The following is a 15,262-nucleotide window of genomic DNA, read 5'->3' on the forward strand; positions in this document are numbered from 1 at the left end:
ACATCTGGAATCCAGAACTATTGGCAATCTGATATCATTTAAAGTCTAAATGCAACAGGCCAAAAACACCTCTGATCCCAGTCCAACATATCTCTAAAGCAGTCTGTATCTCCTGAGGGGGAGTCGATGTTCAATGATTACTGAGTGCTTTTTTTAAATTTAATCTCATCCACCACTATCACCAGCAGCTTCTCGCACTCATGTGTTCTCCTCGAAGCCCTTTGAAGTGGTTGTTCGTCCCCTGAGAGGAGCTGCTGCTCTTCGGCCTGCAGGGGCTGATCTGTGTGCTGGCAGTGATCTTTATCGATGGCACTGGGTGAATGGATGAGTGGAGCCAGCCCTGTGGGGCCTTTGCTGAGCTCTGAGCAGTCGTGGTAGTGGGATCATGTGACTTAAAAAAACACTAAAGAAGAGGCAGAGAGAGGCAGGTTCACTCGTGCCCTCCTTTATACAGCAGATAAACTCTCTTTGTTCCTGTTTGAGCCTCCTAACTTATCGGTGCAGATTTACTTGTTTCAGTAGCTGCTGCCCATCATTCAGGTTTATTGGACCAAATAAAACAATCCTTGCTGTGTCTATATTCCTTGTTGGAGAACTTCATGCAGCTTGGACATTCATCACCAGTGTAGTAGATCAAACTGTGTATGCACGCCTTCCCAAACGGCAAACACTGCGGCGCTACGCAAACTCCCCACCTGAGCCCAAGTGTACACCTCCGCTTACCCTCCTGCCCCGGCCTCCACCTCCTCCTCTGTTACCGTGTGTGGCAGGCAAACTTCTCACATCCATACAGAAGAGGAGAAAATCATTACTTTAAATAAGTTTGGCTGTTTGTGAGAGTTGTGAGGACAGCAGAGCTGAGGATGGCGAGGCGCAGGCTGTCATTGATCTGTGCAGGCCTCTAATCTCATTAACTGGCTCTTGATTTATTGAGATGGGCTTTGGGGTACACCAAGGTTATGGAATCAAACACCCGGATGCCCACCCCGCCTCCACGCTGAGGGTTGCATGGAATTGAGGTCAATTGACTGTCTCGCAGACTCACGCTCCCACAAGCCCTTACAGCAGCCACTGCCTTCTCATTAACAGCAGTTTTTTAGGGTGAGGTGAGGTGGGAGGCAGCAGGCTTGGTAAGAAGCAAGAGAGCATTAGGGGATAAATTATCAGCTGTAATGAGGTGAGGCAAGGCTGCATGCAGTCATGAGAAGCTTACAAGCTCCACAATGGCCGACACAGGCGTAAAACACACCTACTGATTACATTGCAGCACACAGGTAAATTGACTAATAAATAAAGATACAATCTAAACACACACACCCTGTAATTATACAGCTATTGAACCACAGTATATGACAAAGCTGCAATTTGCTAATTCCTGCATGTGGTTTGACGAATGGGTCGCATGCTGCAACTCACAGGAGTCATGATATAGAATAGAAACATTGGTTTTAAAATCTACCCGTGTCATAATAGAATTCAGGTGGGGTAAAGACTGGACAAACCTCTCAGAAAGATAGTTTCCAATGGAGAATAAACCCACACTTAAAGAGTGAGAACACCAATTTTTACCCAGCTTGCATCCAAACTAACCGAAGTGCAAGCAGCCACTTCTAGCAGTGCTCATAAACACTGAAATTTCCAACGAGTAAATCAGAAAAAACATCAAACTTAATGAAAATGGTGCAAACTCATGCATTACTTAGTCCAAACACTAAGTGAAACGGCCTGCACATGGGTACCACTCGTTACGTGGTTTCCATGGTTTCAGACAGTACAGAGGCCAAAGCAAGTTAACAAGGAGCCAAGAACAGAAGCAAGTTGCTTCTCAAAGTCGAGGATGCTTCCTTGATAGGATAAGACCTGCCAAGTTGGGTCCTTCTTAGGCATCTCTCTTTGAGACTAGTACAACTTGTACAATCTATGAAGAACAGAGAAAATGTATGTACAAGTACATGTGAAGTACGTATTTTCAACAAATCTTCTTCTTATCTTTACTGTTCCACACAGGGGAGTCACCAGCTACCTTCATACTGTCTGAACGTTAATCTTGTCCCAAAGAAACATTAAACGAGCCCCATTGAGCTTGTTTAAGTCGCATTTATCTGACAGATTGCATGTTTTTTTCATTCAAAACAATGGGCCTCTTGCAAGAACATTTTCGTATTTTTATTCTAAATTTCTCTTACTTTTTTTGTTCGAAGGTCTCGTACGAACACACAACGTCAGATTCAACAAGCGCTCTTAACTTCGGAAAAAGTGTGCAAACGACCTGCGTAAATGATGAATCCCACCCGTGCGTATTTAAGGGGCACGTGCACGAGGATAGTAGATTTGCATACTCCACGCCCACAATTATACCATATTAGGAGCTGTGCTTCCTCTCCCTGTGCCAGGAAGTGTTGAGTGTTGAGTCATGAAAACGGCATCAAGACGCAAAAAGAACAACTTTACGGGCTCTGACACTGAAGTTCTGCTTTCAGAGATCCAAAAAGGAAAATCTGTCATTTTTAGCAGTGTCAGCAGTGGAATTACGGGACCTGCTGAAGCGAAGAAATGGGAAGCAATTACGAGTGATGTTAATTCAATGTCACCTGTAGTTCGTAATGTCACCGAAAAAAAAAAAAAGGAAATGGTTTAATATGAAAATAGCTTAAAAAAAAAAAAAAAACGTCTCGCCATGGTCAGGCGATCGATGACTGCAACTAAAGCCGTGCAACCAGTTGTTGCCTCGTCATGATGGCACTTTGATGGGGTGGTGGTCCATGAGGGGGGTCTTCTGGCACCACACCTTCTGGTCTGCCTGGGCTGGTTCAGGTTGTAGGAGACCCTCGTTCATGGAAATATTGTGCAAATCTGGCATGCCTTCTCTGTCGAGACACTCCCACCTGGCCTTCAGCTCAGTGCGTTCCACGACAGCACGGGTGCTTTGATGCGTATATGTGTCTCGTGCTCCAATTATGATTGGCAGTCCAGCCAAGGAATGAAAGTCCCTCTTAATTTGTACTTGTTGGACAGCGGTGTATGGGAATTTGATGTACCATGGGTGATAAACTGATGAGAGCTTTGATGACCAAGGGGAGCGCACGAGTCACAGAGGACTGGGACACCCCCGATCTGTCTCCAATCTCCCTCTGAAAGGTTCCAGTGGCCAAAAATCCAAGGGTGGTGAGGACCTGGACGTGTGGTGGAATTGGGTTTGATCGGCGTGTTTCTCTCTGGAGTTGTGGCTCTAGCAAGTTGCATATTTGCGGCAGCACAGTCCTTGGCAGTCTTAATCGCGATGTCAGCCATTCATCTGTCTCCGCAAGGATATCTACATGGCCTCTTCAACAGCCTGACCCACTAAGGCATCCAAAAGTAGCAAGTCAGCCGCTGGTTACGCTTCCCAGTGACCTTGTTATATACAGATTCAAATGAACCTTCAATTAGTGCATAATTTAAGTCAAACAGAATAATGTCAGCATCATTATGGGGTATAATGTATATATTTATTTATGTTTGCTTCAAAGTAATTAAATATACAATCCATTAGTCAAGCAAACTTGATTGGAATAACAGCGGACTATTTTACGAAACTCCTACGACAGGTCTGGATCACTCGTAAATTCTGTTCGTACCTGAAAGAAAACGTAAAATACGAAAAGATTGGTGAATGCGCAAATTTTCTTAAATCACTCGTACGCACAACTTAAGAACAAATCTGTGCGTACGAACGGTTGTTGCATGAGGCCCATTGAGAGTGCACTGTTACACGACAGACAAAAACTGTAGGCGCCTGGACAAACTGGTAAAAAAGGCCAGTTCTGTTGTAGGCAGAAGGCTGGACCCTCTCAGTGCTGTGGTAGAGCAAAGGATGAGGAGGAAATTGTATTCTGTTTTGGAGAACAATAAACATCATACCACACAGCATCCTGGCATCCTTGAATTTCCCCCATTGGGGAACAAATTAAGTATTTTTCTATTTTCTATTCATCTATTTCTATTCTACAGATTCACTTCCCGCAGAGCTGGTGTGGGAGCTATCAATAAGCAGCCACAGTGAACACACCCCAAACATTACTTAAACATTTCACAAGTTAGAAACTTGGACAAAATAATTCACCTCCTCAGAAGAAGGTGTTCTTCTTCTTCTCCATGTTTTTGACTAACCTGATATTCACTGGGCCAGAAAGTGCTGACAGCAAGGTCCACCTGGTGCCACTGGCGCCCCTGGGAACCGGATATATTCCACACGGCGCTGCCTTTCGGACCCCCGTTGACCCGGATGTAGACCTGCAGGGCTCCGGGACTGTGGCCATCGCGGCTGTACAGGAAGTAGCTGAACTGGATGCAGTGGGTGTCGTTTTCGCTGAGCGGAAGCAGGTGCAGCTGAGCTCGCTGACCCTCGAAATGCTGCGAGGAATTGACCATCATGAAGGACCCTGGTGGTGAAAACGGAAACGGACAGTTGTTCTCTTCAAATATTGCACATTTGGAAGCGGAGATCCAACAAGTTTGGAACTGAGACAAAGGTATAACATTACCAAGCAGCTATAGAAATGCATGACTGACAGATAGCAGCTATGTAAGTATTTTCACCTGCAAGACAAAGCTGAGCGTCCTGAGATAAGAAGAAATAACAAGATCCAACCTGTCGGGCTTCACCTGTAACACCTCACCGAGGATAGACATGTCATGTTAGTTTTAAGCCGCTGAAGCCAGTCTGCCCTCTCCTTATTTTTAAACCTCCAAAACAAAGCCTGAGTGCCAAAGTTGACAGGTTCAAGGTTGTTACTCAATGAATCTTTGAGATCCTCTCTGGCTATTTGCCTGTATATGTTGAGTATGTGCTTCTCCTTGCCTTCACAGGGCTTCAATCAGTTTTGCAGCGCTTCCTCAGATCTGCTGTGCTCAAAGATGCGGCATCAAATTGGACTTTCATTTTGGGCTGAGGTTCACAGATGTGAGGCTTGCTGTCTTTTCCAAGCGGCACAGCAGCAATGCCCTGGCCATGACAGGAGTGTGGCGATAGATAAATAAAGGGGTGGTCTGAAGCTTGAAGGTTGAATAGCTCATAAGTTTTTAGGGTTTATCCGACTTATTCTGACTTGTCAGTTGGAACTCAGCTGATGATAATAAGTTCCACTACTTTAAACCTTGTGGTAAAACAAAAGAAAAAGCAGGGTCTCTGCCAACGAAGCTAGCTGACTGATATTAAACCCATTCAAACACTGAAAATACTAGTCAGTCATATCTGCTGTGTCTAATGCAATCAAGATGTTACAAGTAAGGGAAACATTGTGAAGGTATAGGCTTGAGTCTTACTTTAAAATGTTTCCTGTCACACAGAAGTTCTTTATATTTCTTTGTATTCAATATCTCTTTGATGTTTTCCCGTCAGCTCTCATTCAAAGAATTCAAATCACAAGTGAGGAAACTTAGCAAACAGGGTTTAACAAACATGTTTGTGATGAGAAGTAGACCAACTTTTGGTTTGGAGATAGAAAAGGACACCATGTAAACTTTTTCGTAAGTGCATGGGATCATTCTGCTTCTGGCTCAGGAAGCAGGCTGTGGCAAAGGATGTGGATTCCCCAAAATAACTTCAGAATTTAGACAAGAATAACTTCCACCATCGCAGGAAATGGAGATTTTGGAATGGGCCTTACAGGCTGTTTACAATCTGGGGGACTATATAAACATGCTGTGCCAGCGTTAAGCTTATCTCAGCACTTAAAACCATCTGCAAGGAAAATGGTCTGAAGTTGTTTTGCAATCAGGAAAAAAAAATTGTGAGCTGGTCATGGTTCTAGTGGAAGAAACTCATCAACCAAGCAACATCGAAAACTGAAGCTTTCCAACTGGTAGAGGTCTCTGTTTGAACTCAGATCATGTCAGTGGCATGTTTCTTTTTGCCTGGGGTGCCAAAACTGTAACTTATTACATTATACTGAAACATTAAATAAGCCTCATGAAACAAATATGCTCTATAATGGTTTGTCCTTGTGTTTTTTGAATGGTCTTCCTCAGGCTACCTTTACACGGAAACGATTTGAAACCAAAACGCAAAAGTGGCGTTTCGTTTTCACTTTTAAATCTGCATTTAGACGAGCGTTTTAGGGTGAAACTCTGCGTGCATACGGAAACGCAAAAGTGTGTGACGTTTCATTATCGATGCAGTAAACACGCCAGATGGCTAGGTGGCAACACTACCAAGACCAAGTCTTTCTACCACTCCATTCATGAAGTTATCCCACCACTGAGAAGTCCTCCCAGGTCTCACCCACAGCTGTCTGCTTTCTCTGAACTTCAAGAATTTCGAGAACGTTGTTCATATTTTTGGTCTGTTCTTTACTACTCTCGCTCATCATTGCTGTTATCTGATGAAATGACTCTGGAACGTCAATTACCGCGCCTAAAGCGAGTTGAAAGTCCGCAGGGACGGACATGTTGATAGCCTACTGATGTGTTTCCCACGGTTTCCTGGCGCTTTATTATGCTTGTCACGTTATTTCTATGTGAAGAGAAACGCAGTTTTGCGTTTTGATCGTTTACACGGTGGCGCGACAGTGGAGCGTTTTCAAGAATTCCACTCTGGAGGGCGGTTTCACTTTTTTGCGTTTTCATGCCCCCAAAATGCCGTTTCCATCTAAACGATATAGTGCATCCGCAAAAAGGTTTTGCGTTTTTAACCCGTTTTCGTTTCCGTGTAAACGGCCCCTGAGGGAAACGAAAACGGGTTAAAATGATGACCAGAGAAAAGGATTAACACAATAAGATGCTATCTTTAATAATCACGACTGGACAGACTCTCTCACGTTGCCCGTAGGAGGAGGAGTGAATGCATAACTACCTGCACAACAAATTCTAGAGTCGGGTTGTGTCGGCCTGCAGCTCGACGAAGCCTGGTCTGACAGACCACGGAGATCGTGGGTAGTGTAGTTGCCTAGGTACTGTAGTTGAGGGAGAGTGCAATCAGACCGCTGCCTCCAGCCATTAATCATGCTGACACAGTTATTAGGCCATAATGGCAACTGAGGGAATGCTTAAACCAGAGAGATGGCAATAATACCTGCACGCTGACAAGCAGGACACATATCAGCACACACATTTCTCTCTTGTAAAAACATACACACAAACAAAGTTCAGATCCAAGTCTTGCTGACCTTCCCAAGCGTCTTCTCTGAGCTCCCCCACCCCCAATTCTCCTTTTTACTTTTCTGTCATCCTCCTTGTCTCCTCGTCTTCTTTTTCTCTATCCCTTTCTGATAAATGCACTCTGTAATACATTTATAAATGGCAAGTGGCTTTGTTTTAACATGAAAGATTTAACATTTGTTTTCTGTTTTCCAGTAAACACATAAAACATAAACATCAAAGAAAAATATCTGCAAAGGTTCCATTAGCAGGTGTGGACTGAAAGAAAAAGTAAGCGGTGCTGTTGCTTCATAGATTACAGTTAAGGGTGCCGACTGCACACGAGAGGCAATGTTTTTTTACACTTTAATGTTCTCCTTTGTCTTAATGTGGTCATTTATATAGCAAAAAGTTAATGCAGACAGAAAGTTAACCCCCAAGAACCCAGACCCATTTTTCTTCAATAAAAATGATAGGGAATATAAAAGAGACCAAATGGACCACATAGATAATATTTCCAAAAAAGATTTTCAAACATAACCACCAAGTGTCAAAGATCAGTAATGGTACATAATGCTACGTTTCCCGTTTTGGTAAATTCATTTTAGTTTCAATCATTCATGACACCTGTCTCAGCATGTGTCCCTTACGGGTAATTATACAAAGAGCAGTTGTACAGTCATTTTCTCTGTCTAACCTGTGATGCAGTGGCATCATTCGGTTTTCGAAGGCATGTTAATGTCTGATTAAACTTGGATTGTTCTGGGTCTTTTTGGTCAGATTCAAAGTGTAACTTTAGTGTTCTCTTATCATTTCCTACGTTTTAGGAAATTGAAAAATGAAGAAGGTCAAAAGGTAATTTAGAGCGACGGACAAGCTGGAGATAAAAAGATCTAAAATGGATTGCACAGGCCTGACCACTGTTCTTCCCTTCCCTCGCCTCAGTCTTCCCAACCCCAAAAGCACGGATGAAACGCCAACCTGCCAGAAATATCCTGTGATAACAAGCAGCTGCTGTCCTTTGAGATCTCACTGTGCTCTTGGACAATGCTGATATTTCTCTCCCTCACCTGCTTGCAGGCGAAGGCTGAGCAGACGAAGGCTTAGCCCCCGACACTCCTGCTGCTTTGATGTGTCAGTTCTCCAGGGGGGCTGTGTGGTTAAATTGCTTTTTCTTCAGCTATTGTTGGAGGGCAAGTCTCCAACTGTCCTTATAACAAGATTGTACTGGGAAGAGTAGGAGTGAGGTAACAACGATATGCAGCCATGGCTATAACGATCAATTTGGTAAGCCAGATGCGGACGTATTTTATTTACTACCAAAGGGTGCATTATTTATTTAGGTCTGCTGAAGCCACCTAGTGGCTTGTAACCTCATAAGTTGTTTGTCTTTACCTTGGCTATGACCCAGAGGAGCACATCAGGAATTATCCCTCCTACCAGGGGCAGGAAAAAAAGCAAAGAGCTTTCCCTGCAGTTTGTTTAGGTTTAGGCGTGAAAGTAATTTAGATGGGTTATGGAAAAAACAAATGCCAATCTCTAAAATTCAACTTCAGTGTTTTGCAGACCCATTCATCTATCCAGTATTCTTCCCGTCTTTATCTATTTTGCTGAAATGAATCAAACCAAGACTCCAAACTGCCTTTTAACTGTATGTGGAGCTTTCTAATCTAAAATGCACAGAAATGAGGCGAGTCCTCTCAGAATCCAACAGTAGTGATCCACACGGAAAGTGTGTGAGATTTCTGTCCAACATTGCTTACATGAGATCAAACATATCTACACTCATATATACAAAGATCCATCCATCCATCATCTTCCGCTTCTCCAGGGATCGGGTCGCGGGGGCAGCAGCTTAAGCAGAGAAACCCAGACGTCCCTGTCCCCGGCCACTTCCTCCAGCTCTTCTGGGGGGACCATGAGGGGGTCCACGGCCAACCGAGAGACAGTAGCCACATTCGGACAGAGCAGTTCTAAGAACGCAGTTCTAAGAACGCAGTTCTAGAACGGTCCTCCTCGAATTTCGTTCTGATAACTGCCCTTCTCCAGGGGAACTGTTTCAGTTTGCATTCGCACATGAGTCAGGACGTGATAGAGACTGGTGGGACGCAACCGTCTGCGACAGTGACATGTTACTTTAGCGCCACATTCAACAACGAAACAAAACATAACCTGCGAAAAGTAAGGAGAGAAGAAAAAAAACACCACAAAGAAGCTAATATGGAGAGCGGGGAGGCCATGTTCATGGTCTGGATGATGGTGATATTAATCATGGACGATCACATCGGGCGTCTAACATCGAGGCTGGAAGAGCACACAGAGAGAGTCAGGATCGAGCGCAGGCGATACTTCTTCGTTTCATGAAGGAAGGAGAGCAGAGCACCGCAGACAAAGGAGACAACGTGTAAGTTTAACTTATTAAACACGCGCCGGTTGTGTCCGTGTCGTATGAGTAAACATTTCAGCCGTGACAACATGACAAGGGGCGTAGCTACCAACCACCAAACACCTACGTCAGATGTGTTCCTATAGTACCTAGAAAAGACCCAGCCTCGAAGAAGGAGCTAAAATGGTTATTGGAACTGAGGGCCATGGTCCCGAGTTCCTGTATGTGCGAATGCGGGAAAAAACGGCCCTGCTCCTGAAAAGGTTATAGGAACTGCAAAAGGTTCCTACAGTGCGAATGCGGCTATAAGCCGCTTTCGGACTGTAGGAACCTTTGGCAGTTCTAATAACCTTTTAATCCGCGGGGCCGTTTTCTCCCGTGTTCGGACAAACAGGAACTCGGGGCTTTCTCCCTTAGTTCCTATAACTATTTAGCTCCTTCTCCGAGGTCGGGTCTTTTCATGGTTCTATAGAACGATCTGAGGAGGTGTGTGGTGGTCGTTAGCTACGCCCCATGTCATGCTATCACGGCTGAAATGTTTACTCATACACGGACACAACCGGCGGGTGTTTAATAAGTTAAACTTACACTGGTCTCATTTGTCTCCAGCGCTCTGCTCTCCTTTCTTCCTTCATGAAATGAAAAAGTATCTCCTGATTCTCTCTGTGAGCTTTTCCAGCCTCGATATTAGACGCCTGATGTGATTGTCCATGATTAATATCACCATCATGCAGACCATAAACACAGTGGCCTCCCCACTCTCCATATTAGCTTCTTGGTGGTGTTTTTTCTACTCTCCTTACTTTTACCGTTTTGTTTTGTGTTTGAATGTAGCGCTAAACGGCTAACGGCTAACACGTCACTGAAGCAGACGGCGCGGCGCATCAGTCCCTATCAGGTCCCGACTCATGTGCGAATGCAGACTGAAACAGTTCCGCTGGGGAAGGATAGTTATCAGAACGAAATTCGAGGAGGGTAGTTCTGATAACTACTTTCTTAGAACGGTCTGTCCGAAAGCGGCTATAGTCTCTCTAACGTGTCCTGGGTCTTCCCTGGGGTCTCCTCCCAGTGGAATGGGCCCTGAACACCTCACCAGGGAAGCGTCCAGTAGGCATCCTAACCAGATGCCCGAGTCACCTCATCTGACTCCTAACGATGCGGAGGAGCAGCGGTTCTACTCTGAGCCCCTCCCGAATGACCGAGCTTCTCACCCTATCTCTAAGGGAGAGCCCAGACACCCTGTGGAGGAAACTAATTTCGGCCGCTTGTATTCGCGATCTCATTCTTTCGGTCACTACCCACAGCTTGTGATCATAGGTGAGGGTAGGAATGTAGATTGACCGGTAAATCGAGAGCTTCGCCTTCTGGCTCAGCTCCTTTTTCACCACGACGGGCTGGTGCAGTGCTTTTAAGACTTTTTAAGACCCCGCGGGAACCCTGTTTTCTACATAAGTAACCTCTACGTGGGAAAGGTCTAAGGGACGTTTCATGCCTGAAAGTCCAAACCAAAGCCTAAAACAAGGTTCATGGTTTTGTCACAATGTATAAATTCGATATCTTCTTGCGTTTAAAACAGTAACCAGTTATCAGTAACCCAGTCACTGTTAACTGAATCGAGGAAAACGAACAAACAGGTTAAGCTCCTTAACATATCATCAGGTCATAGCATTTCGACCAGCAGCATTAAGTGTTTTCGTCGTTGGCTTGTTGTCTGTGTCTGTGCTGTGGTGTTGTAGCGTTTACTACTACTATGCTGCAATGTTTCATCAATGCTTTACACAGTCCACACTTTCATTTGTTTGAGAAATAAATGAACAAATTTAAAAAAAAAAAGTTTTTCTTTGCCGGTAGGTCTGTGAAATAGGCTGTGAAATAGGTATTATTTTTTTTACAAATAACAGCCAAATAAAAAGAAAAAAAAAAATTTATTCAACCCAAAGGAAAGTAACGTCACAGGACATCTCTTAAAATCGTTGCATTAGTAATTAATACTAAAAAAAATGGTCAATGTAGTCAATTTGTGGCTATTGCTGCTGGCAGGAATGACCTCTTGTAAAGTTCCTTACAGCAGCAGGGCTGGAGACACCTCTGACTGAGCACACTCATAATGAGTCGTAAAGGGTGGGCGTTAGTGCTGGGCGGTATACCGGTTCACACCGAATACCGGTTTATAATTTCATTATGATATGAATTTTTAATATACTGCCATACCGGTGTATTTGATTACACAACGGGGGAAAGCTGCGTCGCGCAACATTGTTTGAGATGGGACCCTTTTCAGTGTTGCGCTTCTAAACACGCATGTTTACTGTCTATTTTTAATGCTATTTAAAAAATACTCGTATTCGTTAAGCTGCATTTCCTTTCCCTGCTCTCCCTCCTTCTCTGTCAGTCATGCATCTCTCTCGCATAGCCTACTCACACACACACACAGCCCCTCCCCTCCGTGCACACCGCGTGTGTCTCCATCAGCGAGATCATGCCTGGAAGCGTGAAAGTTTGCTAGCTTCAGCGTCGCGTTAGATTAGCTCAACCGAAAGAAGACGGCTGGCGAAATTCACAAAAGGTTGGTATCGCGTGCAACTTTATAAAATCACACATTAAAAAGTCCTATAAAAATATTTTATATTTTTAATACAATGTTGTCCCGTCCCATAGCAAACAAGCGATTATGCCTTCTTTATAAAGTTAACTAGTCGCAAGTTTGCCGTAAAAAAAAAAAAAAAAAAAAAATGTAGTTGGGTTGTCGAGGTCAAAACACTAGCAGCTGTGAATCAAATAAATTAGGTTTTTTAAACTCTTACACTGAATGTTTGCTGCTTCAATCCAGATGAGTATTGAAAAATATTTTCCGCGATTGAAAAAGAGACGTGCGTGTTGAGGATGAGGACCAGCCTGAAATGGAGGTATCAGTCTGAAACAGAGCTGAACAGTCCGACCAGTGTAATTAGCTATGTTATTCATTTGTTTACAATGAAGATGTGAATATTAATACAATAAAGTTCTGTGTGACCAATTATCAACGAAGGAATTATTTTGAAGAATTTTTATTTTAATTTTTAATTCTGTTCTCAATCTGTAGAAAATGCTGTGAACACCTAATTATGCATGAAAAAAAAAAATACCGTGATATACCGTGAAACCGTGATACCGTGATACCGTGAAAAAATACCATGATATGTATTTTTGGTCATACCGCCCAGCACTAGTGGGCGTTATTATCCATTATGTTCAGCAACTTTTGCATTAAACGCTGCACAATCAGTTCTGGGGGCCTTCAGAGCAGTTCCCAACACAGTCAGTCTGCTTTATCAGTTTGTTCAGTTTCTTTGGGCTCTGATGCTGCTGCCCCAACTGATGCCTGCAGAGCAGAGCATCTCGGTGCAGACACTGAAGGACCTGTAGTTACATTTCTTATCAAATAACTGAATACAGTTTAAGGATAAGGATAAACGTTGTCATTATGTAATCACACCAGTATGTACTCAAACATGGAATGTAATCTGTCATATGGAAAGTTTAAAAAAATTAAAAAACATCATTCTTTACCGTAACACCGAAATGATTTCGCAAGATAGTTTAATGACCATTTTCTGAAGAATATTTAGTAAAAATGATATGGATTTCTGCCTGAGAGCCCTTACCCTTACTGTTTGCTAATGCGTCAGCATAAATGTTAGCATTCTCTACAGTGCTAATGTTAGTAAACAATTGCTAACTGATATATTATCCACAAGCTCATGAACAACATGAATGTGAAGTTATGTTAATGTATGTCTGATGTCCAATCTAATTTTTAATTTTGTTTTGGTCTGAACCCCCTTCCTGAGATTTAACCATTACAACAGCTAAAGTTTCTGGCCAAAAAAACCCAAAACAATGAAATGAAGAACACTAAAATGGTGAATTAAAACCACAGAGAGAGAGATTTTTTCTTGTCTAACTATGTTCAAAATATATTGATTAAGGCAGCTTTAAGCCACAGAGTAGTATGATATTCTGATTTAGCTGAAGCAGACAGGTGAAGGTTATCTAACAGGCACAAATTTGTCAAAAATAGGCTCTAGCTTAAAGTCAACATGATTGATTTAGTAATTAGAAAATAATAGAACCCATAAAAATATCACCATCTCTGATAACCTTACAGAGAACCCTCGAGGACACCCACATGAACAGAGTTACATACTGTACAAGTACACACAAGCTGGTGTAAAAAAATACACACCCAGTGCTGAGAAATTCTCCATAAATCCATAAAAGCTGATAAGGCTCCATCTATTTCTCCCATGACCCTGCCAAGGTTGAGGGAACATGCATTAAGAGATTAGGGGACAGCCTGAGATTCCTGAATTCATATCAGAGTGCCGGGTGGGAGGCTGAGTCATAGGTCTGCCTGCTTTTATCACACTTACACTAAAAAAAAATAATAAAATAAGGAGAGGAGCCGAAAGTGGTTAGGAGGGGCAGGGAAACAGAGCAAGAAAAGAGGGAGAGATAGCCAAGGCTTTTATCTCTATGTTAGAGCCTGTCATTTTTCGTTAGAATCCCTCCGCTGCCATCAATAACGCTTTGTATAACTCAGGCAGTCCCATTCCACACAATGACAACACCATCTTTCCTTTGAAGCGGCTGGGCAAAACCTGATGCATTTTAATCAAATCCTTATCTCAGATTTCCTACCTCATACCACCTCATACTACCTCTGTGTTCACTCTCCATGAATAACACCGAGCGGTCAGGTTTCGGGTGATGTTGATCAGGACCGTGTGTTTGGCGAAAGCAACCCCCTCCCCCGCTCCTTAAGGGCATCTGGAGAAGGTTGTACCAAATTTTTAATCTCAACTCTGAATTTGATATTTTATTTTTATTTTTTCCTCTTCTTTCCGATATGGCAAAGCGGACTTGCTCTGACCTCAGATGATATTATGCATAAGAAATGTAAAGTGTAGATGACTAGTCATGGTGTTTGCTCCTCTTTGTATCTGGCTGTAGTGTGTGATGTCTGGCACGAACACTGGAGCCAGGGCTTGTTTACTGGAGCCAAAAGGCAATGCAGATTTTGCCATTTACAAGGTGACACACTGCTCACAATGTGCAAATGGGAAATCTACAAACCAACAGCAGCTGGTCACGAATGCCACTCTGATGGAGCCAAAACATCCCAAAAACAATACCAGTCCAAGTGCAGCTGACAATTTGAGCTAATAAATTCCCCAGCTGAGACTCAAGAGCCCAGCGGACAAGTTGGAGACCGCCATCAACAATGAGTCATTACTGTCTTTCTACACCGGCACCTCTGAGACACACTGATTAGCAGCACAAACTGAGTGGCCAACAACATGCACTTTCATCGTTTATACAAATGCTGCATCACATGTAGTAGCTTTACCCGTGTGCTGCTGTTCTGTTCCACCAAACCTCTAAATCCACCAACAAGTTCAAAACATCGATGACCTTATTAGTAAAATCAGACCTTAAATCACTCAGAATGTCACCCATGGTCCATATGGATTATCTCTCACCTCAACCACTGCACTGCTCTTCTGACAAGTTGCCCAGCTTGCACAGTGAAACCCAAATTTGATCCAGAAAGCTATGGCGCAGAGCCGCAGATTCATACTTAATCAGTCTAAAAGGACACATATTATTTTATAACCCATTCAGGTCCACTGGCTCCCCATTATTGCCTACAGTGTAACTGCACCTAGTTACCCTGGGTCTGCACCCAGCTTTCTAAACTCAGTCATATGGGCTTACGCT

General features: G+C 43.3%; 1 protein-coding gene across 4 annotated transcripts in view; it reads right to left on the bottom strand.

Moving 5' to 3' along the window:
* Positions 1-15,262, bottom strand: part of LOC142367474 (receptor-type tyrosine-protein phosphatase U-like) — a 255,969-nt gene that overhangs the window by 110,116 nt on the left and 130,591 nt on the right. For all 4 annotated transcript variants that reach the window (XM_075449450.1, XM_075449449.1, XM_075449448.1 and 1 more), the window contains exon 3: positions 4,150-4,421. In XM_075449450.1, the coding sequence (XP_075305565.1) occupies positions 4,150-4,421 (272 nt within the window). The remainder of the gene's footprint in view (positions 1-4,149; positions 4,422-15,262) is intronic.

Source organism: Odontesthes bonariensis, chromosome 18 (assembly GCF_027942865.1).
Source record: "Odontesthes bonariensis isolate fOdoBon6 chromosome 18, fOdoBon6.hap1, whole genome shotgun sequence".
NCBI lineage: Eukaryota > Metazoa > Chordata > Actinopteri > Atheriniformes > Atherinopsidae > Odontesthes > Odontesthes bonariensis.